At 42.9% G+C, this 24,805-nt stretch overlaps 1 protein-coding gene across 1 annotated transcript in view; it reads left to right on the top strand.

Moving 5' to 3' along the window:
- The first annotated feature begins 260 nt into the window (after window positions 1-260).
- Cwh43 (cell wall biogenesis 43 C-terminal homolog) overlaps window positions 261-24,805 on the top strand; it is a 50,374-nt gene continuing 25,829 nt past the window's right edge. The window contains exons 1-9 of the mRNA XM_005392926.2: window positions 261-506; window positions 4,120-4,240; window positions 4,776-4,930; window positions 6,975-7,176; window positions 8,091-8,179; window positions 14,277-14,534; window positions 16,988-17,113; window positions 19,966-20,045; window positions 23,511-23,616. Of these exons, the coding sequence (XP_005392983.1) occupies window positions 275-506; window positions 4,120-4,240; window positions 4,776-4,930; window positions 6,975-7,176; window positions 8,091-8,179; window positions 14,277-14,534; window positions 16,988-17,113; window positions 19,966-20,045; window positions 23,511-23,616 (1,369 nt within the window). The 5' untranslated portion in view covers window positions 261-274. The remainder of the gene's footprint in view (window positions 507-4,119; window positions 4,241-4,775; window positions 4,931-6,974; window positions 7,177-8,090; window positions 8,180-14,276; window positions 14,535-16,987; window positions 17,114-19,965; window positions 20,046-23,510; window positions 23,617-24,805) is intronic.

The raw sequence follows: 24,805 nt of genomic DNA, 5'->3' as shown, positions 1-24,805 counted from the left end.
TTTCATACTCGTTCTCCTTACATGTATGGGTGAACTTAGGAAAGGGAATTTCAGGGTCAGGATTCCGACCAAAGCCAGGCTCAACTCGATGGACCCGTGTGTTACCAAAGGGACTGCCGACAGGGGTGTGGTGTCATCCAGGAACCTGCCACGGCAGGAAGCCAGCCTCGACCTGGGGCTGGTGACCAGGGAAGGCTTCTCTTAGAGCCTCTAGTGAAAGCCAGGGGCAGGAAGCCAACTGTGGGAGCCCGGTGCCAGGCTAGCGCTGGAAACAATGCCAAGATCACACTGTCTCTCTCAAACATTTTTTATAGGGTATGTTTCTTGGTCCCTCTACCATGACCTGGCACCGATGATTTTTTACTTCCCCCTGCAAACACTGGAGCTCACTGGGCTGGAAATTTTCGGTATAGCCTTTCTCTCCCCAGCACTCCTAACGATTACTCCTTTCTGGAAGCTGGTTAACAAGAAATGGATGCTGACCTTGCTGCGGACCGTCACTGTCGGTCAGTGTTTCTTTAAGAATTTACTGTTTAATTAAGGAACAAGATAAGTAATGTAGAAGGTTCACTGCGTACTGAATGACTGAATAAAAATTGAATGATAGACTGATAATCAGCAACTGACTAGAAAGGGGATGATCGGTTTCAGGAATAGCAGTTGTTCTTTAAAGCATAAAACGTACAGAATATAGATTATGCACATATGTATTCATAAATGTCTCACAGATGGTTGGCAGAGAGCAAAGAATGACAATATTGTCTTGCAAGGGTGGGAAATAGACACCATGCATTGCTGGTGGGTGTGTAAATTGGTTCAACCTCTGCAGAGAGTAACTTAGCAGTATTTATCCAAATTACAAATCTGTGTGCAGCCTTTCATCTAGCAATTTCCCTTCTAGGACTATATTGTAGAGACATATATAGGTAAAAACGATAAGCATACAAGATTATTTAGTCATCTCAGCAATATTTATAACAGCAAGATTAGAAATAATCTAACTGTCATCTCTAAGGGGTAGGTTAAATAAATTATGGTTATGAAGCCATATGGAATACTATGCAGCTACAGAAAGAGAAGATATTATTTATGTAATGAAATGGAATGTCCTTCAAAATATGTTTGGCGAAAAAGGTCGTCTCAAATAGTGCGTATAAATGACAACCTTTACATGAAAATTTGGATGAAGGTATACTTAGCATCGAGTTGTATGTGCATTAAATACCTCTAAAAGGATTTTGAAAGTTGGTAGCATTGTAACGGCTACAGAGTGGAGAATGTGGTACCTGAACACAGGTCTGGAGGGGTAACTTTGCACTGTATATTTTTTATACCTTTGAATTCTCGATTTGAATATATTATATTGTCAAAAATAACAAATTTTAAATGTACACTTGCTACCACAAAGATTTTTCGTATTAATAAAAATTGAAAAGCTTCGGAGAAGTACTGTTAATAATAAAGTAAGAAGGTAAGATTATGGAGAATAGATTTTAAAAGGAAAAATACCGTGGGGCTGGGGATTTAGCTCAGCGGCAAAAGCGCCTGCATGGCAAGCGCAAGGTCGTGAGTTCGGTTCCTGGTACCAGAGAAAAACCAAAAAAAAAAGGAAAAATACCAACTCCAGATGAAGCAGACCCATAGCTCAAAATTCTGAACTTCTGTGTTTCTGCAGTAACTCAGTAGATTTCTCTGAGACTCCCGTGTGGCATTTGTTCGTGAAGGGTGCCGTGTAGCTCTTCTGTCTGGGAGCAGTCGTTTGTCTTCAGAAGCAGGGCCAGGAATCCCTAGAAGCTGCCATCTGCTTTTCTGTCAGTCCCAGAGAAGGCTGGGGACGTGCACTGAGTCTCGTGGTTCCCCGTAAAGGTGTAGAGCTCTTGTTTTTAAAATGGCGCAGGCTCAGAAAGAACAGGGGCAAGGCTCCTGGACTGCACCCTTCATGAAGAGGGCACATGTGGGCCAAGGGAAGAGTGGGTAAACTACGGGGCCAACGTACACAGGCTCTGTGAGAAGTGGATGGTTATAAAACAAAATGTTTAGATCAGTGAAGCGTGTTGTGTCTGGCCATTGTCCTTTCCCTTTTCCCATGAAGAAATGCCTGGACATCAGACAGTGCCTTGCCCAAAAGGTTTTTCTGCTGCTTTTTCACTTATATTCTAGACAAAAGCTGGAGAGTTCTTGGCTTCAGGGCTGCTCCTGGGTGTCTCCCTAATGCTGGGTGCTCTCTGTTGAGATAGCCCCTCTGGGACTCTCGGTGATTCAACCCCGTCTCATCTCTGAGTAATCACTCATCCTCTACACCGCCGTGGTTGCACAATGCGACAGGCATGCACAGACACTGCAAGACCTGTCAAATGATCAGGAAATATTCACCTCCAGAAATAATGGAAATGAGCCTTTCCAACCTGAACTGATTCGAGCTGTTAGCTCACGGTATCATATGGATCACTGAGGCTCAGCCTCGCAGCCCCATCCACGTTGGCTTCCGTGAGAGCCATCTCACTGCTGGCTCTTCTTCATCACCTTCCCTCAGAGCTTCCTGTGGGACCTCCCCTGCAGAGCCACTGGCTGAAGGACTGCGCAGGGGCGGTGCTTCTATCACATCCAGTTCTGTCTGGTAGCTCTCAGTGGCTGTGAGATACGGGGCACTGAACGAGTTTGGGGCACGTACGGTGTTTGAGTATGACACTTTCTGTCGTTCTTCTTCATCACCTTCTCCAGAGGAGGTGGGGAAGGTCACCCAGAGTTAGGGTGAAGAGGCCAGCCTGCCCAGGGCTCCTCCAGGTGACCACGGATTGTTGTTGGTGCTGAGCAGAGCCTGCAGTTAGCCTAAACTCCCTTCAGATACTTCTTAAGGAAAGGAAGCACTTTGTTCTTGAAGATTTTTACTTAACCACAGAGAAGGTCCCTGTGTTACATGCAGTCTCCCTCTGAAACTCAGATATTTTAGGTTAGTGTATGCTCATTGATGAAGATTGTTTTTGACCGTGAGTGTTTTGACCCACTAGGATGGCTAGAATAACAAAGACAGATAGTAACAAGTGTTGGCAAGCATATGTATATTTATTTTTTTTTGTTGTTGTTGTTGTTTTCCCCGTACCAGGAATCGAACTCACAACCTCGCACTTGCCAGGCAGGTGCTGTGCCACTGAGCTAAATCCCCAGCCCCGCATATGTATATTTGGAACCTTCATGCTTTATTGGTAGAAATGTCAGAAGTGTAACATGGTATAGCCACTTTGGAAACCATGTGGAAATTCCTTAAGATGTTTTATAGTCCAGCAGTTCAACTCCTTGGCATGTACCCACCCCCTCAAATGAAAACATATGTTCACATTTAAGCTTCTACACAAGTGTTCATAGCAGCATTATTCGTAAGAGAAAAAAAAGGAAATGACCAAATGCCTATCAACTGATGAATGCCTATCAACTGATAAGCATATTAATCCATATGGATATGCATTAATATGCTTATCATTTACCCTTAAAAAAGAATGAAGTATTCATGTATTCTATACCATAGATGCCTTGAAAATATGCTAAGACAAAGAAGCCCATCACAAAGGACCACATATTGTATGATGCTATTTATGTGAAATCCCACAAATTGGAAAAGTCCGTAGAAGTCGCAGGTAGACTGGTGATTTCTAGGGGGCTGTGGATGGGATAACAGGAGGTGGGAAGTGACTGCCAATGGGTGTAGGGTTTCTTCTGGGGTGATGAGAATAGTATAGAATTAGTGGTGATATGGGGCTGGGGACTTAGCTCAGCGGCAAAAGCACCTGCCTGGCAAGTGCAAGGCCGTGAGTTCGGTTCCCGGTACCGGAGAAAAACCCAAAAAAAACAAAACAAAACAAAAAAGAATTAGTGGTGATAGTTACACAACTTTGTGAATACATTAATGACCGCTAAGTTGTATATTTTAACATGGTATGCTATGTTTTATGTATGTGAATTATATCTAAATAAAACACTTCAAAAGAAATGCACATAATTATGCATTAACTCTGTCTGCTAGAGTATAACCATGGTATCCGACACAACATCTATCAGATGTGGGTCGTCGGCCACCAGTGCACGCTTGCTCAAAGTGCTCAGCTCTGCTTCCTTTGTCTGCAGGCAGCATAGCCTCCTTCCAGGCCCCCAGTGCCAAGCTCCGGCTGGTGATCCTGGCCCTTGGTGTGTCCTCCTCGCTGCTCGTGCAAGCTGTGACGTGGTGGTCAGGAAGTGGCTTGCAAAGGTATGTTCTGGTCAGTTTTCCCATTGCTGGGATTGAACACCTGACACTCGCAAGTTAGAGAAGCTTAATCTGATGCACAGTTTCAGAGATTTTACTGTTCTAGACAAACAAGTATAATCAGTGTCCAAGGGGGAACTCAGGGCCAGGAGTTCCAAGTTACAGCTTTTACCATCTGTGAAACCTTGCAAAACTCTCCTTTTTTCTTTTTTTCACAAGACCAGGGTGTGACTACTTACCATAAACCTCAATAATGTTTTTCTCGGTGCCAGGGATTGAACCTAGGCCTTGTGTGTCCTAACTGAACCATACCTTCATGTTCTACCACTGAACCTTATCCTCAGTCCCAATAATGGGCTGAGAATTAAAGAATTCTAACAAACTGCGTAGGAGGGCTATATGAAGACTGCATCAAGCACATGACCGCAGACTTCCAACAAGACAGTTTCATATTCTCATTCAGTGCAGCTGAAATTCATAATGGACAAAGCTCACTGCACCCACATGAACGGTCTTTCACATCGCTTTGCGTTTGCAGGTATCTCAGAATCTGGGGCTTCATTTTAGGACAGATTCTTCTTCTTGTTCTCCGAATATGGTACACCTCCCTAAACCCAGTCTGGAGTTATCAGACGTCCAACAGAGTGATCCTGACATTAAGCACCATAGCCACACTTGATCGCATTGGCACAGGTAAGTGCATGCCCCGTTTGCTGGGGGGTGTCCTCTCTCGCAGGGTGTACCTTTTCTGTAAGAAGGCAACACGCCTAGGGAAGGACATTTATAAAAATACTTTTCCTGCACTGTATCTCAACTTCAGGTTTCTCCTTTCTGAAATGGTGACTGACCTAAGACACCTTGCTAATACAGACAGGGCAGAAGTAGGAAGCCGTCGGTGGTGTGCGCCCTTGTGTCAGTGGGAACGACAGCCAGGCCTTGTAGATGCGGTTCACACCCAGGCCCCTCTTGTCTTTCCTCTGGACTGAGTTCTCCAGTGTGCGATTCTCCATTCTCCACCTCTGACCCACCCCTAGAAAGTCACTGTGGTCCACAGCTGTGGCACCTACCTGGTTTTTTCCAGGGGTCTCAAGCTCCAAACCCCAACCTTGAAAAGAGGGGAAAGCTTACGTGTTCACTCCACTTTTCACATCACCTCCCTCTCACGGCAGCTGGCTTTTTGCAGCACACACCTCAGCTTGGGCGTCTGCTTCCCACTGCAACCTGGGACTCTGAGAAGAAGGGAGCGTGCTCCTGGAAGCTGATTCACCGGCTTCTGGCTTTCCCTGTAACTCTCAGTGAGTTGCGTTCTTTTGTAAATACAAGGACGAATCACACAGATAAATGGAAGCGTGGAGGGTATTGGCGCAGCATGAAGAGAAAGTGCTTGTATAATTTCCCTCGGGCCCAAATTTTGGCAAGAAAGAGAGATAAGAACAAGGGAAATTAAACAATGAGTGAGTCATACGACTTTAGTGCACGTACGTTCAGAGCTTGGCCTAGTCCCTGAATGTATGTTTTATATTTTATAAATCGCAGCGTGCAGATGTGCACACTTGGTAGTGCGTTTCTCAGGTACAGCCGGATAGTGTACTGTTTGCATTTCCTGGCTTCGGTTTTCTTCCTTCTTGCCTGGTTGCAATTACATGGCCCAGATGCCCACTGTCACTCTTTTCCTCTGTTTTTACCCTGTGCCTCATTTTCAAAACTCAGGCGTCCCCAGATACCTGAACACAGTGGGTGTTTTTTGTTATTGTTGTTTTGTTCGAAGATTACGTGGGTGCTGAGTATGGGCTTGCCTCCCACAGTTCCCTGCCTGTCACTCTGTAAGTTCACTTTAGAAAGCTGTTTTCTCCAGACGCTGCTTGTCCCCCCTCCCCCGCCCCCATAGCTGCTGCTGCCTCCTCTGGCCCCGTCCCTTCTCCCTGTGAAGTGACATCGTCAGCCCCACAGGCAGAACCTACGTCTTCCTTCTGCCCGGTGGAGACTCTGCAAGGTCCCCAAGTGCCTGCCAGACAGGAACTCTGCTTGTGTGAAGAAACTGTCCTGCTGGCGTTTTCTTCAGTTGTCATACTTCCATGTGTGAAGTCCTTGCTGTGGTGAGGAGCCTCCTGCTGAATCACACCAGTGTGACATAGTTCAGCAGCCTTGGGGTTTCTCTTTCCTGGCTGTGTGATCTTGGACAATCTAGTTGGTCTCTCTGGGTAAGGTTTTGTAATCTGTAAAGTGGACTTCGTGGTAGAGGCTGTCTGCAAAGATGTTGTGAAGATGAACTGTGTTCATATGAAGGGCTCGGAAGAGGGGCCTGGCACATAGTAACTGCCCAGTAAGTGCAGTTATGACCCTTGGTGCACAGAGGGTTCAGCGAGAGCCCTGTTCTTTTGGAGGGAAGTTTTCCACTCGCGCTGGACAACTCTTGTTTCCTGTCACTTACTTTATCAGCATGTTTTTGCTCCTCCTGTTGCCTTCACATGAAATAGTAGCTTTCTGCATTCTTCCTGTCAGATTCAAAAGCACCTGTCCTCTGTTAAACCATCCCTGTCTACCCTGCTAGAAATCATGTTCCCCACCAAATAGCCATCGGCACATTCTGGTTTGTATCGGTGTGGCAGAGCTCATCTCCCTTTCTAGAGGGAGCTCCTGAGCCAGTGTCCTTTCCTGCTTGCTGAATGTCTGTCAGATGTACTGGGGGAAGTTCCGTGTGACTGGCTGTTTCCTTTGTTTCTCCCCCCGATTCTAGATGGCGACTGCAGTGAACCTGAGGGGAAGAAGACTAGCCAGGCAGCCAAGGGCGTGGCCTGTGGACCTAACTGGCCGTTGGCAGGGGCTGCCTTTGGTACCCTTGTGTTCCTCACCCACTGGGTCTTTGGAGAGGTCTCTCTTGTTTCCAGATGGGCAGTGAGTGGTCATCCCTACGCAGGGCCAGGTCCTAACCCATTTGGGTGAGTTTGGGTTTGGAGCAGTCATGCAGCTCGCAGTTATGTCTAGAGGAAGAAACATCTCTGTGGTTTGACAGGCAGATCTGTGCTAGCCAGATACAGTCTTTCATATCCATTCCCCCAGATATCAGAAATGTTGTCTGAACTTATTGTGAAGTCTGGAAATGGGGGGCCACTGAGTGCTACATTGTAGCTGTTACTCCTGCTAGATTTCTTTTTTTTTTTTTTTTTTTTTTGAGACAGGGTCTCGCTATGCAGTTCAGGCTGGCCTTGAACTCACTTTGTAACCCACGCTGGTCTTGAACCTGCAATGATTCTCCTGTCTCAGCCTTCTGAGTGCTGGGATTATAGGCATACGCTACCACACCTGGCTTTAGATGTTTTTCTAAAGTTTCTTTTTGTTCCTCTTGCTCCAAATTTTTGCCAAGATAGCAAAAGAATGAAATAGTTTGTCACTACTTTGAAAAATGAACAGCTGTCAATATTTGTCCAGCTGACACTGGTCTCAGGAAGGCAGAGACTAGACAAGAGCAAGTGCTGGGGCGGAGAAGGGAGAAATGGCAAACTACATAAAATAATTGCTAGGGGCTTCTTTCTGTTGATCTTTGGCAATCATTCTCAATGTCACATGACCAGTGTGGACTACAATTGAAGAGTCTGGGAAAACTTGATTATTGTGCTTTCCTTGAGCAGGAGAGACTGCAGATGCCCTTTATTTAAAGTTGGAGTTTGTATGCTCCATGGCTCCAAAAGTGTGTCATATTAGTGCCTGACGGGCTCTCGTGATCTCACTGGTTCTTTCATACTCATGCTGTCTTTTGACTGTACCTAGTCATAGCAGGTCTATTTCTGTTTTACACATGAAACAATGAAATGTTAATGCCATCAAATGTCTTAGTGCTTTTTCTATTTCACAGAGGTGCAGTTCTGCTGAGTTTGACGAGCGGGTTGATGCTTTCAGCATGTGCATGGTTTCGCGGAGCCAGTTTACTCTGGTGGGTCACAGGTATGTAGGCTTTACCTTCGGATGTGCGTTGAGCTTGTTCCCCAGTTTACCTCAGTGTATGCAGCTGGACTTGAGGAAGATGCAGCCATACGTACTATGGCTAAATGGGCCGTCTCAGGTTGCTGTGGCAACTCTAACCCGGACGTCACCAAGGTCCCTAGTGACAGCCTGCTTCAGATTCCTGCTTGCAGTCGTCCCTTACCTTCTGCGGGTGTCCTGTGCCCCAGACTACACTGCTGCAGTACTACTGTGTTCGCCACTTTCTTGTCACAGAGATAAAACATCTCACATGCGCGTCTTGAAGGAGAAGAGGTTTCTTTGGGCTCCTGCTCCGTCCTCGTGCAGCAGGGAGGTGTGGCGGAAGGGCTGGTGGAGCAGAACGCTCACTTCATGACGTCCAGGAAGGAGAGGGTCCAGGCAGGAGCTGGGAAGGGAGACATGTCCTCCTAGGTCACGCCCACAGCGATCCACCAGACCTCACCCCTAACGGCACATCTGTTCCGTGCCCCCCACACAGCCCAGTCGCCTTCCAAGGCCCCACCTCTGAGCACATGAGACTAAGGGGGCACATCTAGATGTAAACCGTGACAACTCCCTCCCCTGAGAACACTTCCCCAGGCGTCCATGAGGTAGCACCTCTTACTGAAGACTGGAGGGTGATGTAGCACCAGTTGCAAGTTGCCAGGTCCTTTTCCCTCTTCAAGATTTCTTGCTTTTCAAAATTGTCCTTTTTTGAGATTCAGTAATGGCATTTACTATCCTTTCCTTTTCTTTTTTACATGTAATAATTTGCCTTCCATTCTTTCACCCATCTTTGGAATCCGTGCTTGCTGTTGACACACCTGGTCATTTCTCCCTAATTACAGCCTTTAGGATCCAGAAGGACTGGGGAAGGCGGTGACATTTTGGGTTGCCGCTTCTCTCTCTCCCATTGGCCTTGGTGAGCACATAGGTGCACTGTGTTATTTTCCTGTGACTGAATCATGTCACTCCACTTCTTCTTAAAAGGCAGAAATGGTTAGACAGTAGTCATTGTTGGCATGAAGTGAAAATTCCCTGCTCTTTAACAGAGCAAACACAATATTTGGTTTCTGTGAGATGTCTTTATACATATTAATTGAGCAGGTGATTCAGAGTGTTGGCCTAGATCTGTGGAGACTGTGTATCCATCACAGAAGATGCGGGATGGAAAATGTGGGTAAATGTCTGCGTGCTGTGCCCTTCACAGGCTTCGCGTAGAAATGTGTGTGGGACCGAACAGGCTGCTAAACGAATGAGGCCGGCCAGGTCCCCGCCTCCTGGAGCCATATGAGCAAGCTGTGTGGTCATGATGGGCTGTTTTGACTGGCTGTGTGTTTTCTGGTGGGAATCCCATCTGTAATCTGAAAGTCCTTCTCGTCAGAGAGCTGCTTCATGAGATTCTTTAGGAAAGGCCAGATAACTGAGTTTGCAAGGAGCATATTTGGCTTATTAGTCAGTATACAATTTGGAAAAGGAAAGTGAAATCTGTCAAAAGTTTGTTTAGCATTTATAGTACATGTCTTGGTTACTTTTTTCTCGCTGCTGGGACAAAATATCTGACGACCAAAATTAAGGAAGGAAAGGTTTATTTCGCTTACAGTTTGTGGAGGTTTCAGTCCATACTAGGCATGATTATAAGGCAGAGTGGCACGTGGCAGAGGGCTGCATCTCAGGGCGGCAGCACTGCCAAGCCGCCAGCACACACCAGGGCACACACACCAGGGCACACACACCAGGGCACACACACCAGGGAACACACACCAGGGCACACACACCAGGGCACATACACCAGGGCGGAATGGGGGAGGAATGCCCCAAGCACTCTTTTCCTGTCCCTTACATATACAAACTATCCACTCCCAGGAGGATGCAGCTCTCACACCCATATTCAAACTCTAATAGCCTGCCCCAGGGCCGCAGGAGGCTTTGGGGGGACACACAGACATAAACCATAACAGTAGACTTTTTTTTGTCTCTTTTTTTTCTTTTTTCTTTCTTTCTTTCTCTTTCTCTTTCTCTTTCTCTTTCTCTTTCTCTTTTTCTCTCTCTCCTTCTTCCTTCCTTCCTTCCTTCCTTCTTTCCTTCCTTCCTTCCTTCCTTCCATCTTTTGTGCTTTTGAGACAGTGTTTTACTATGTAGTTCAAGCAGGCCTTGAACTCACTTTGTAGCCCAGGTTGGCCTGGAGCTCACAGTGACCCTCCTGCCTCTGCTTCCTCAGTGCTGGGGTTACAGGTGCGCGCCCACAGCCAGCTAATGTGCTTTTTCTTATAGAAGATGAGTAAAGTGCTTATTGGGCAGGTGGTCAGTCAGCAGCGGTGTTTTCGACACGGGAAAGCTAAGGAGCACAGGAGCGTAGGACGTTAAAGAACAGAAGAGTCATGAGCTTACGGTCTCATTGCCCACAAAGGTAGGTCACATTTCTGAGAGTGAAACCTAATCTGGTTTTGCTGCTTCACTGCAACATTCCGTAGGTGTTTCAAAGACTCTAAAGGCAAGCAAATCCAGGGCTTCTATTTGCAGTGAGGGCTTCTATTTGCACATCGGCTATTTACAACAGAAGAAATCAGGCTCATAATTCATAGACTTCATCTTCCTTGCTGATCTCCTGCTTGCCTGAAATAAGTTGGATCTCACACTGATTATCTGGAGATAGTGTCCACTATTCACTGTCAGTCATCTCTGAAAACTTCATGATAAAGCAGAGCAGCAGGAATCATGTTTTCCTGTAGGACATTTAGTTTATGTCTCCTACTGAGGGACCAACATGAAATTAATTATGGCAGTGACCCAAGAACTTCATAAAGCAAAGATGTAGGAGCTTTAAATTTTTGATAGCAATTAAGTGAATAAAATCAAAGTTCTATTAGAAAAAAAGCATAGATGTTTTAAGTATACTGAAAGGGCCCCAGTGTACTACACAGCGTGCATATAATTTTATTGAATGAAAACATGTCCCATTGAAGAGTAACATGTCGATTCTTATTGTACATGTCATTGGAATTTCAGTCACCATTAATTCTGCTTGATGCCTTAGATGGAAAGGGTTGGGAGAGATTATTTGAGGGCCTCAGTCTCAAACAAATAAAAGAAACAACCAAGATATACAGTTAAGTAAAAAGGGCAAAGTGACTATCAGTGCATATAATATGCTACTATTGGTATACAAAAAGTACAGAAATGCATATAAATGTATTTTTCTTTGTCTGGACAAAACATCCCTTGAAAGATACAGAAATAAATGCTAATATTTGTTGCTTCCCCTAAGGGGACCTAGTGAATAACAGGCGTTAGAAGTTCCCTTTTGTACCATTTTTTATTGGCCTTGGAATTTATAACCAGCTTAAAAATACAAATTTCGTTTTAAAATATAGAGCTTACATTAAAATAGAAACTAAATAAAAAGTAAAATCAATAACAGTCAAAGGACATTTAAAGAGATGTTTTCTTTCCCTATAGATAATTCTTTGTCATAAGACAAAGACCACAGAGTCACTGTTTGGCTTGGTTTGTTTGGACATGGTTTCTCTATGAAGTCCAAGCAGGCCTTGAACTCACTATGTAGCCCAGGCTGGCCTTGAACTCTCAATTCTCGCCTCAGCCTCCTGGGGGTTGGGGTTACAGGTGTGTGCCACCATGCCCGACCATTGACAAAGTCACTTTAATGTCTTTAGAACATCAAACTATGACTTACTCCTTTAAAAATAGTCATGGTAAACCAGTAGACAGGGAAAACTCAGTCTCACTAATAATTAAATGAGAGCAATTTTACATGTCATACCACGTTCATCATTCATTTAATGAAGGGTTTTAGAAAGGAATAATTTTGGCAGGGTTTTGAAGGTGCAGAGACTTTGACAAATTTTCTGGAAGCGGTTAAGACTGACTTCATCTTCCAGGGCAGCAATTGGCCACAGGTATCGCTTTAAAAAATGTTTATACCCTTGACAGAGGTTGCACTGCTGGAAAACTCTTCTAAGGAAATAACAGATATGGTAAGAGATTTGTTGACAAGGAAGGTTGTTTATCACATTGTCGTTTTAACAGGTTGACGTTATGCATGTTGTTGTGTTTGTGTTCAGGCTGTATTGTATACATAAAGACATTAAGAACAAACTAATAACATGAACATCAAGAGTAACATACGATCTTTAATATGTGTTACAGTTTCATTTATGTAAAAAATACATAGAAAAATGCTTAGGAGAAATACACGCACCAGGTGAGATATTTCCTGTAGTGACTGGCACTCCGTACAGTGGTGGTCCCATAAGATTAAAATGAAAAAAGTCCTAACAGCTAGCATGTTTTCTGTATTGCACCTTTTCTGTGTTTAGACACACAAATACCACTGTGTCACGACTATCTACCGTGTTCCCTACAATAACGTGCTGCAGAGAGTTGCAGTCTCAGAGCAGCAGTGTAGACCAGGGATGGCAAACCTTTCAGCACTTCCAGTGATAACCAACAGCCTGCTGCAACACGCGTGCCGTAGGTTTGCCATCACTGGTGTAGATCACAGTCTGTGTACAGCAGGCTGCGCTGTCTCCGTTTGCATGAGTGCTCATTGGTATTTGCACAGTGATGGAATCATTAATGACAAATGTCTCAGAACAGTCCTTCCTATTAGGCGATGCATGGATGGCTACTTACTGTGGCTGTCTCAATCCTAGGTAGTCAGTCTTTCATTGCCTCCTTACAGTTCTGTATTTTATTTTATTTTATTATTTGTTTGTTTGTTTCCAGTACCGGGAATCGAACTCACGATATTGTGCTTGCCAGGCAGGCGCTGTGCTGCTGAGCTAACTCCCCAGCCCCCAGTTCTGTATTTTAAACTCAAGTTCTGTTTTGTTTTGTTTTTTTGGTACTGGGAATTGAACTCAGGACCTTGCGCTTGCCAAGCAAGGTGCTGTGCCGTGCGCTGTATCCCTGGCCCTCAGTTCTGTATTTTAAAAGTTTCTACAGCAAGTAAGGTTTGCAGTTGTTTTATTCCACAACAGAAGAAATCACTGTTGTGGGCTCTAGGTCTCATCCAACTCCGTGGGTTATAGAGGACCCTGGCATGTGGTTCTCGTGTTTATCTCAGTGAGCTTCTTTTCGAAGGAGGAGGAGCGGAGACCCCCACGGCTTTGCCCTGTACTGGTGCAAATGGAACTTAAGGATGGATGTGGGCCATGCAGCATTCAGAAGCTGGCTGAAGCCACTTTCTGCTCCCCACGCCTCTTTTTGTGACGTTCTTACCCTGTGTGATAAAGTGTCTGCTGTGGACATCTTGAAGGATGCGTTCTGTTCTAAAACAGTGACTGAAGAGTTTCACAGTTGCCGTTTTGTCGATGGAATGTCTTCTCTTGGTAGCCCCAGCGTGGGGTGGACCTGAAGTGCAAGGCAAACATCAAAGCTGATGTCATACGAAGCGGGGGACGGTTATGTGCCCTCAGTGTTGGCTCAGCAGAGCAGCATTGGCTAGACGCCTGCTGCAGAGCAGGCGGCACTCACCTCCAAACCTGGCAGGCTGTGGGCAACAAACCCACAAGCTGCAGATCTGCCAAGGCAGCAAGTCCAGCAGTGCTCTCTCAGTGTCACCCTCTTCTCTGGCTGTGTGGGGTCAGGAAGGTGAGGGTGCCTACTGTAGGACACGGGGCAGAAATTACCTTAGAAAATGCCTTAACAAAAAATGTTCAAGAAGCCATCCTGCCTCTACCTGTGTTTTCTACAGTATCTGGCTGGTTAAATTTAACGAATATATTTTGGTATTGTGGATAATTTCAGTTTTTGTTGCTGTTGGGATGATAGCATCAATTACTTCTTCTGTCCTTCTGTCCTTCTGTCCTTCTGTCCTTCCCAAAGAAATCACACTGGCCTGAGGTTTGCTACACTGCCTTCCACCTCCGGACGTGCCAGAGACAGCCTGTGCGGCCTTGATCCAATCAAACTAACCTGCCGGGCCTTGGTTTCCTGGGGGTTGAAACAGTCTATGCCTACGGTCTTTCTGGCTCTAAATGGGTATAAATCAGGCATCTTATAAGCTTTACTACTTTCCTAGCTGACTCACTTTTCCCTCTTTCTCTCTCACAAACAGGAGCGGCTTCAGCTGCAGGTCTCCTTTACCTGCGCACGTGGGCAGCCGCTGTCTCCGGGTGTGTGCTGGCCGCCTTCATCGGGTCCATGTGGCCTCAAGTGCTGGGACACCTTGTTAGCTCGGGGACGAGGCCTGGGGAGGCCATGTCTGTGGCCATGATAGTGTATATTCTAGACGTGTTCTTCTGTGCGTGGTGCACAGCTTTTAAGTTCGTTCCAGGAGGAGTCTACGCGCGCGAGAGATCTGATGTGCTGCTGGGTGAGTACACTTAAAGGTTTCAGATGGAAGGTGTCAAAAATATCCTCAAGGACCAGCTGGGATTTGGCACTTTGCATGACTGGTGAGAGTAGGATGATCTTGCTTTCTTAGTAAAATAGCCTCTTTTGGTTAGAAAAAAACCCTGGAGGGATGTCTACATTGTAAGTTAAAAATAAATTTTTTAATTTATCATGCCTTTCAGTAATATTTATTACTCCAAAGTTCTTTTAAAAGAATTGGTTGTGAAAAATGTTTAATCCATAATAAAATGCGAACTATGTATCTAATATGTTAGGAAAGGTATAATTACGATGTTCGTTGCTATGTCAGCAGTAGTGTTATAAATATACCTACGGGTTGTAATTTTTGGGGGTTTATCTTGAATTTTATCAATGGTTTTTATTTACTGTATTTTTACCAATAATTTATAGTATGTATATCTCTTCGTGTAAATGATAAACTCCCAATCACAGAATAAATGCATTTTCCATTCTGTGGTTATGAATTAGCATATCAAAATAAAAAATTCATAAGTTAGTTTGTTTATTTGTTCAGTTTTTTATTTATTTATAGAACAGGGTATTGAGCCCAGGGCCTTCACACTGACTATATCCCCGGACTTTTTTGTTTCTATTTTGAGGCAAAGTGTTCTTGTCTTCTGGCAGTAATGAAATTACTGACGCATACCACCCAAACAGATCCAGTGTTGTCAGTCATTTTAAGTAAAACTTGTCAAACCCTTTCACAATAAAATCTTAGAAAATAACGGGATAGTTCTAGTTCTTGTTTGGTCATATGCTCATTTTTCTATTTTTCTCACTTAAAAAAGTTCTCACATGCCTACTGTTTTCTGGGCATTGTGCCAGGAACTGGAGGTGAAAAATACCTGGTGTCCCTGCCCACCTGGAGCTTTAGCCGAGTGGGAAATTCTCCAGAGAGACAAGACAGATGCTTGTGAAAACAGTGTGAGGCGATGCTGGGAGGTGTGGGGCGGCTTCTGCCTGTGCTTGGTCTCCGGTCTCCCTGTACCCCTGGCGTGTCCAGCCGCTCCGTGCATCTTTCCAATATCCTGCGAGCAGACATCTGTCAGGACAGCCTGCTTTGGGAGGTGTGCTACTGAGTGACATGGAACACTTTAGAATGGCCTTTGAGGATGTGATATTTGTGGTCAGTGAAATTAATTAGGGAAATACATTGCTGCATTGCTTCTGCAGCGACCTTGGCCTTGTGAACTTTGTTTCTCTTCTGGTTTCTTTCAGGTGGGCGGACTCTGTCCTGCTCTATTTTCCTGTGCAATGCCCTGCTTTTCTCTTATTCCAGCTTGCTTAGGGGGTCTACCATGTGAAGAAAAGGAGGAAGTAAGAGCTGTCATGGGCATACATTTGTTTGTGTAGAAATTTACAACTGGTGAGAATTTTTAGTTCCTTCTCACTACGTGTTGGATTGCGAAGACCATCACTGTTATGGCTTCGTACGACGTTTTCCGGAGGGTGACTTTGTATGGGGAAAGCTACGAAAACAAAGACTATTGGAAATGTGCAGAGTAGCTTTAATACAACTGAACTGAAAAGAATCTGCATTATATCAGAAATTAGTCATGCGTTTATTTTCCAAGTTTCACTTGCTATTTCTTGGAAAATTGTACCTAACTTTTTTTTTGGTAGCCTTCCACATAAGCTAAACTTGGCATTTCCTGATTTACATATTGTTCCATATCTCTGTGTATGTTCTTATTATGTACGATTTTAGAGGTACGAAAGCTTTACATGTGCGCTGCTTTGTAGTGCATTGCAGTTTAGCCCAACTTGGGGCTGGGGATTTAGCTCCGCGGCACAGCGCCTGCCTGGCAAGCGCGAGGTCGTGAGTTCGGTTCCCGGTACCAGAAAGAAGCAAAGCAGAACAAAACAAAACCAAATTTAACCAATTTAGCCCAACTTTGTTGCACACTGTGAGCTCTGGCCCGCGTCCTTTGTTCTGATCTTGTGCCCTGAGTGCCCACATTCGGGGCAGAGTTACTGCCACAGCCCTGCCTTGCTGAGAGCTGCAAGCCTCTCACTGTGCGTCTCCTCTTGGTGGGTGTGAGCGCTGCTCAGTGGAGAAGCTGGGGCCCCTGTGGCCTCAGAAGCTCCTTTATCTTATACTGCACTTTCCCCGGCCTAATCCCGGGCAGTGACAAGTGCCGTGAGCAGTCTGGCAACTGGGAACACTGAGGAAATTCAAGGGCGTTCCTCCCCATTTCTCATCGAGAGCATGGTTCCTAGAGTCTGACTTGATTTCTCATGATTGTTCCTGTTGTTGGAAGCACTGCAACAGTAGTTGCTTAGGTACTCAGATAAATTAACTCAGTAACTGAATTTCGGGGAATGCTCATTGAAAGTGCATCTTGGCTCCTGGAATTTATCGCTGGAAGGGCTTTCCCATTATACTGTGTTATCTTCTTTCTCTCTTAACAGGGTCCATAATGCTGATTATTGGGCTCAATGGGTTATCTGGCTCGAAGAAAAACCTGGACTTCCTTCTGCAAACAAAAAGCAGTCCTAAAGGGCCTTTCAGAAAGAGTGATAAATACATTAAACTTTGTAAGTATAGTTTTACATTTTTTATATAAAGAGATATTACATAAGTTTTCAAACATACGTAATGAAGCCTCATGTAATTTCCACTCAGCTTTAATAAGTCTCAGCATTTTGCCTGTGTTGATGACAGCTGTGTTCCTCCTTCTTTGGGTTTAAACATTTTAAAGCAAATCCCTGATGTTGTCCTTTCAACCACAGATAGCCTGTATTAGTTTTATTTTACTTCTAATGAAGATATGCTGATTTAATAGGTAGACTTTCCAAAATGCTTTGTTCTAGTAGTTGACTGTTCCATTTCTTGTTCTCCATTTTTTTTTTTTTTTGGTTTTTCTCCGGTTTGAAGAATAAATATGTTAACATTTAGTGCGTTGATAAACTTCAGTTTCATACATTCAGTTAATTACTATCTGTATCTGACTCATTTCAATGGACCAGATTTAATAACACTTGTACCCACACAGTGTGAGGATTAGGTGATGTTGAATTGGACGCAGAGCCGTATAAACAGTGGTCTTTACCTTCAAGGCATTGATACTTTATTACAAAGATAAAAGCTTACCGTATAAAAGATAAAAAACAGCTAAGAAGCTGTAGTAATTTAAAAAATATTTCCAAGAGATAACGTCATAAAGCAGTAAGAACATCATAAAAAAAACAAATACTTTTTATCATGATTTAGAAAGCATATTTACCGTTAGGAGGAAAGTGCTTATGTGTGTGTGTTCTTTTGTTATATTTTGGCATGTCCCTTGAACCAGAATCTGGTAACTTTTATTGGTTCTTAATCCTGATTTTTTTTAAAGAATCATTTCTTTAATTCACTGATCAAATTGAGGCATTTGGAAAAGTTTATCTACAAAGTTTTAAAGAGTAGGCTTTATTTTTCAGGGCAGTTTTATGATCACAGCAAAACTGAGTGGCAGGTACAGAGATTTCCCATACACGTTCCACTCCCACGTACCTAAGCCACTCCCACTGTCAAAATCACTACAGTGACATACTTGTTATAATCAGTGAACCTACACTGACATATCACTATCACCCAGAGTCCACCAGTTCATCTTGTTCATTCTGTAGGTTTTGTTTCGTTGTGTGGTACAAGAGATTGAACTCAGGACTTCGGCACTGAGCTACATATTCCCAGCCTTTTATATTTTCTATTTTGAGACAGGGTTTCACTAAGTCCCTAGGTTATCCAACCTGGACTTGAACTCTTTTTTTGGTACAGGAATCAAACTGAGGACCTTACACTTGCCAGGCAGGTGCTTGTGCCACGGAGTCACCCCCTCAGCCCAGGACTTGAACTTTTGATCTTGCTGCCTGAGCCTTCCATAGTTCTGGGATTACAGGTGTGAGCACCTTGCCTGGCTCAGTCAGTAGGTTATGACAAACGTGTAACAGCATGCAGTCACTGTTAATTACACTGCCCTTCAGAATGGTTTTGCTGCCCTAAACATTCCCGGAGCACCTTCATCCTCCCCTTTCAGAGCCCTGGCAGACACTGGCTTTCTTCCTGTTTTCATTGTTTTGTCTTGTCCAGAATGTCAGACTTGGGTTTTTTTTTACATGTTTCAACTACTTTTCTAGTGATTTCTAATGTATTGTTATTTATTTCTACATTTACTTCGCTTTTAAATTAATTTTCCATTTTGTGCAGGTATATTTTTTCCTTTTTATTTTGTATTGTTTAGTTTCCCCTCTTTGTTTCTCTTTCATTGCTTTTCATTTGTTTTATTGTACCCCTCCTCCACTCTCCTCTTTCTAGATTGGAAATTATACCTTCCATTTCTATGTTTTAGTGATTGGTTGTTTCTCTCTCAGCACACTGAAGGCGTTCTTGTCCTGTCTTCTAGTTTCTGCTTTTGCTGTTGAGAAGTCAGCTCTTAGGGTAATTGCTTTTCATGTGAAAATAATCTATCCTTTCTCTCTGACAGCTCTTGTGATTTCTCTGTTCTGTGTGCTAAAGTTTTGATAGGTGATGATGATAGATAGATCGATCGATCAATCTGAAGAGCTTTTGGACTTTGTGAATCTGAAGAGTCACATCTTGTGAATTCTAAAAAAAAACTTACCAAGTACTATCTTTTTATTCTTTCTGCTTGTTCCTTTTTTCTTCAGTGGGTTTTGTGTTGGACCTGTTTATTGTATTCTCAATGTCTCTTGACCACTTTCCGTGTTTCTACCTGGTGTGTGTGTGTGTGTGTGTGTGTGTGTGTGTGTGTCTATTGTGTGTGTGTCTCTGTGTGTCTCTGTGTGTGTGTGTCTGTGTCTATGTGTGTGTGTGTTGCCTTGCATTAATTCTCTATTCCCCTTTGTCCAATTTGCTGTCTTTCTTGTCCATTGAATTTCTAATTTCAACTATTATAAATTTTTTCTTTCTAGACATCTGTTGGATTTTTTTTACAAATTCCCGATTATTATTTTAGTCTCGCATTCCTTAGTCATACTTCTGGATACCCTCTTTTATTTTCTAAACATGTTAAACATTTATTTTACATTGTGATTGTGAAAATCCAATATCAGAAGTCTTTGGGTGTTTGATTCTCCAGAACGCTTTTCCACTGTGACTCCTGCCCATAGAGACTTGTTTTCTTGTATATTTTATAAGTTACTTTTCCTTTAAGCTCGTGATCCTTGGGTCATTCTAGGGAATACTCTTTGAAACCTGAGTATAAAGTATGCATTATATATGCATTTCACGCAGGAAAACCAATCCAAGATTTAGACATTACCACAAACTCCTTGTCCAATAAACTCAATAATTTTGAAAAAATTGTAAAAAGTAAATTGAAGGGAGGGTAGAGCAATGAAAGTAAAGTAAATTTAGTTTCTTTTAAAAATTTTTTTCTGTTTAGTGTTGTGGCTGCTTGTTGGTGTGGGGTTGTTGGGATTAGGACTACGGCATAAAGCCTATGAAAGGAAATTGGGCAAAGGGGTAAGTAATTAAAAATTTTGAAGTAGAATTTTGTATTACATATGTATAGAGATATATTGTTACACTTTACTCTTCTGTTTGAATGCTACGTGTGGACCTGATGCCTTTAAGATTCTTTAATCTTTGGATACATATTGATAATATTAAAGCATTATTTTATGGAATTGAATTCTTGGGCTAGATGTAGACTATTTAAAGTTTTGTTTAGTGTTGTCCTGCCATTCATTATTTAACATACCTACACTCTGAAATCAGAAATTCTTTTATAATTAATAGATAGTTCTAAGGAGAGCAACCAGAAATTCTTTGATATCAGAAAAATCTCACTGGGGGCTGGGGATTTAGCTCAGTGGCACAGCGCCTGCCTGGCAAGCACGAGGTCATGAGTTCAATTCCCAGTACCAGAAAAAAAAAACAAAAACAAAAAAAAAAAGAAAAGAAAAATCTCACTGACAGTTCTTGATTTTACAGCATACAGGTAGTGTGTATGTTGTTGAGTTATAGAAGTTATCTTGTCTCTTTTAAATGTTTTAGCATCCCCTTCTCTTCTAGAAAGATGGGAAGACTTGAGAGTAAGTCATTGTAGTGCTGTCCTTTTTATCCACTCTGATGAAAATTCCATGTCTTCCTAAAGTAGAATCTGACTGGTTAACTAGAATTTCAGCAATCTGTACTACCAGAAAAAATTCTTAAATAAAAAGCTGCGTGGAAGATGCGGATCATGTGTCTCTCATTCATTCCTGCATGTCCAGCACCTCACTCGTCCTTGGCGCATATTCAGAACTCAATAACCACTTTCTTCCTTTCTTTTTCCTTCCTTCTTTCCTTTCTTCCTTCTTTCCTCCTGGTAGTGCCAACTATTACACCCAGGGCCCTTCTCAGTAACTGTTTTTAATAAGTAGGTGTCGTTTTTCTTTTTTTTTTTTTTTTTTTTTCTCCGGTACCGGGAACCGAACTCACAACCTTGCACTTGCCAGGCAGGTGCTTTTGCCGCTGAGCTAAATCCCCAGCGCCAATAAGTAGGTGTCTTTAATAGCAGGCTATGCTCGTGATCCCCTTCCCACGCACAATAGTTGTTATTGTTGCAGTATAATGTCCATCAAAGAAGATACCTGATGTCAGCCACAATTCCTTTTGAAAGGAGTTGAGTTGAATTTAATACCTGTTCATGTACTCATTCCTTCACTGATTCATTCATTCATTTAACAACTGTTTGTTGAATGCCCCTTGATGTGCCTCATGCCAGGGGTGACAGCGATAAACAAGCCGGATGAAATTGCTACCTTCCAGAGTCTGCGTTCTGCTAGAAAAAAAGAAAGTATTCACAGGAACAAATAAAGAAAGGCAATCATTTTAGATCAGGCTTCTCTGACGGAAACAGAATTATGGGGTGGGGGTAACAGCTGGGTAGTTAGAGACCGCTGTTCCGAGGAGGTGACACTTCAGAGGAAACTTGAAAGTTGACCAGCAAGCACTGAGGAAGGCTGAGACAGGAGGATTACAGTGTGAGTCCTACCTGGGCAACCTATGGGAGATCCTGTACTGCCAGAAAGAGAGAAGAAGCAGAACGCCAAAGCCCCCTGAAAGTTGAGAAAAAGACAGTTGTTTGGACAGCTTGACAGAGGGCGGAGGGAGAACCGAGCTGGTGAGTTTGGGCAGCGTCAGGGTGGCCATAGCTGAAGCATAGTGGCATGGTAGAAGATGAGTTTGGAGCGGCTGGGGCGGCCGCATCCCCTTGGGCCCCACAAGCCGTAGCGGGGAGCTCTGACTTTATTTTACCAGTAAAGGAAGCAGCAGTGATTTCGGGGAAGAAAATGATGCATGTCAGTTTGACAGCTCTGGGAAAAATGTATCAGAGGGTGGGGTGGAGGCAGGGAGATTCATCCTGAGGCTTTCCGGTTGTCTGGGAGAGACGGTAGTAATGGCATCTGGTGTGGCAGCAGCGGAGTTGGAGAACAGCGGAAAGTCTGGAAAGTAGAGCTGGCAGGATGTGTCAGTGGGCTGGACGTTGTTGGAGGAGAAGGAGGGAATCAAGGTTTTTGAGTGGAGCTCCTGGAAGAAGGAGGACGGCATTTACTGAGATGGGAAGGATGGAAGAACAGCTTGTCTTGGAGTGGTGAGGGCCAGAACGGATTACAGACAGACAGTTGTGTGGAAGGGCACCTCGATGAATGTGGTCATCCCTCTGGAGACCCCGTTGATGGTTCCGTTCCCTTCCCATGGTCTTCACTGAACGCGCACAGCCTTCTGTGAAGATGTGGCCCTCAGCCCTCTGCCGCAGAGCACGTGTGCCGACCTCGCTGTTTCCTCCTCCCTACCTGAACTGCGTGACTGAGTCTGAGTTGCGTTTTCAGCTGTGATCATGGCTTTGTTCTGAACCAGCCGTTGTCTTTCACAGGGACCCTGATGGTCTGGTAGTCCTCGGAGAGGAGTGGTTAGGCAGAACATTCTCTGACTTGCTTATGAACCCCAAAGAGGAGCTCTGTATGGGCTTGCTCCTTAGTCTTGGTCTTACCAGTGTGGTAGGTATTAGCATATCCCTGACCAGGCTGCAGTAGGGTGGTTACTTTATAAATATGGCAAAGGACTCTAGGTACCCTTCCCTATATGATACTCCCTTGCAAGAGTTGCTATTATTTTGAATATATTGTTTTTAAAAATCATTTCATACACTTTTGTATTGTATTGTATATGTATTGTATTGTGTTGTATTTTTATATGATAGAGCCCTAGACAATATTGGGGTTTTGTTTCACATTTTTAATTTGAATGACATCTAGCCAGATATATGGAGCACATCTATAATCCCAGCACTTTGGGAGGCTGAGGCAAGAGGATTGCAAGTTTGAGCCCTGCCTGGTAATTTAGTGACTTTAGAGAGATCCTGTCTCAAAAAAAATAGTGCTGAGGTTGTAGTTCACAGCAAAAGCCCTGTGTTCAATCTCTAGTTCTGAAAAACAAAAGATATCTGATACGTATTTTGCAATTTTTAAAAAATCATTTTTATGAGCTTCATCCATATGGAAATTTGTAGCTTTGATTCATTTATTAGAGCTGTGTAGTATTCTTTTATGCAACATCATTTATTTCTTTTCCTATTGATGGAATTCATTTACTGGGGATGTGTACTGTTGTATTATATGTAGTATGTAACATTTGTTTACTCCTTTTCCTGTGGATGGACAGCCAGCTTGTTTTAAGTTTCTTCTTCTTGTTAGAAGAAATTCTTATTATAAATACTCACTTTCACTTTCCAGACATTCCTCCGAGCTCCCAAGCTTCAGGTAGACAGTCACGGTATGTTTATTATGAGAATGCCAGGTAGCAAATATCTCCTTACTGTTAAGATGTCTTAGGAACTCCCTTTGCTAAAATATGAATTATGGTAGAGAGGGGGAGAAAACTGCTTTTCTTCAAACTGCTATTTTCACTGTTAGCCTAAATTACCATTGATCAATTCCTCAGGCACCAACCAGAGAGGTCTCTGCTGCCATCTGGACTTTCAGGTTTGGCTACGACAACGAAGGCTGGTCCAGTCTAGAAAGATCAGCCCAGCTACTCAATCAGACAGGTAAGACTCACTGGAACTGGTTCCAAGTCTTGAGAAACTGCTACTGTTAGTTTTATTTTCAGCAAGATTGTGAAGTCAGAGGAGGGATTACCAAGTCATACACTCTTTTTTTTTTTTTTTTTTTTTACTTTTTAAAGAGAATAAAGGTAATAAAATAACATTAGAAATGACAGAATTTCACTAAACAAGATAATACGAATTCAACAATTGTTGTCATATTGCATATTGTTGTCTTCAAATTAGTTATTCATATTATGTGATATAAGCATATAAAATTGGTCAAAAAATTTAAAAGAAAAAAATTAAGAATTAACAGTTCCTTTCCATAAACCAATAGAAATCAGCAGTATAATTATTCCAGCTATCCTTGTATATACATATTTTTTCCTTTCCCTCTTTCTTTCTTTTCTCCTTTCCCTCATCCCAGTTGTTCTTTTCCTTTGAGGAGTTTCTTTTTCTTTTTCTTTCTTTCTTTTTTTTTTTTTTTTTTTGTCTTTGGTAAAATAATTTTTTCTTTTTTTTAAAGAGTAAAAGAAACAATAACAAAAAGCCAACAATGAAGACAAAAAAACAAATCAGTACAAAATCAATGAAAACAATACAGGATTTCAAAACAAGATGATAGGAAGTAATATTGGTTGTTATAGTACATACTGTTATCTTCAGTGAAGTTGCTCAGATTACCAGGTGCAAGAATGCAAGATTGATCAAACAATTAAAGATAATGACAAGTAATAAGAAACAGATTTGAAGCAATACAGAGCTTCATCAAACAAGATGGTAGGAATTCAGCAATGGCTGCTATATTGCATATTGTTGTCTTCAAACCAGTAAGCAAGGGGCTGGGAATATAGCTCAGTGGCATAAGCACCTGCCTGGCAAGTGCAAGGTCGTGAGTTCAATCCCCAGTACTGCAAAACAAAAACAAAAAACAAAAAAAAAACCAAACCAGTAAGCATGCAAAATTGGTCAAGAAAAAAAAAGACTTAAGCATTAACTGTTCCTTTCAACCAAACAACAGACATCAGCAACACACTATTCCAGCTATCCTTGTATATACATATTTTTTCTTTAATTTTAAAGAGAAAATATCGAAAACAACACAAACATAGGCATTAACAAAACAACCTAAAAACAATGAAAATTATAGAGAATTTCAAAACAAGGTGAGAGGAAATCAACAATAGGT

Source organism: Chinchilla lanigera, unplaced genomic scaffold (assembly GCF_000276665.1).
Source record: "Chinchilla lanigera isolate Chin_1 unplaced genomic scaffold, ChiLan1.0 scaffold00046, whole genome shotgun sequence".
Classification (NCBI taxonomy): Eukaryota; Metazoa; Chordata; class Mammalia; order Rodentia; family Chinchillidae; genus Chinchilla; species Chinchilla lanigera.
This window is presented reverse-complemented; position numbering and strand designations above follow the sequence as displayed.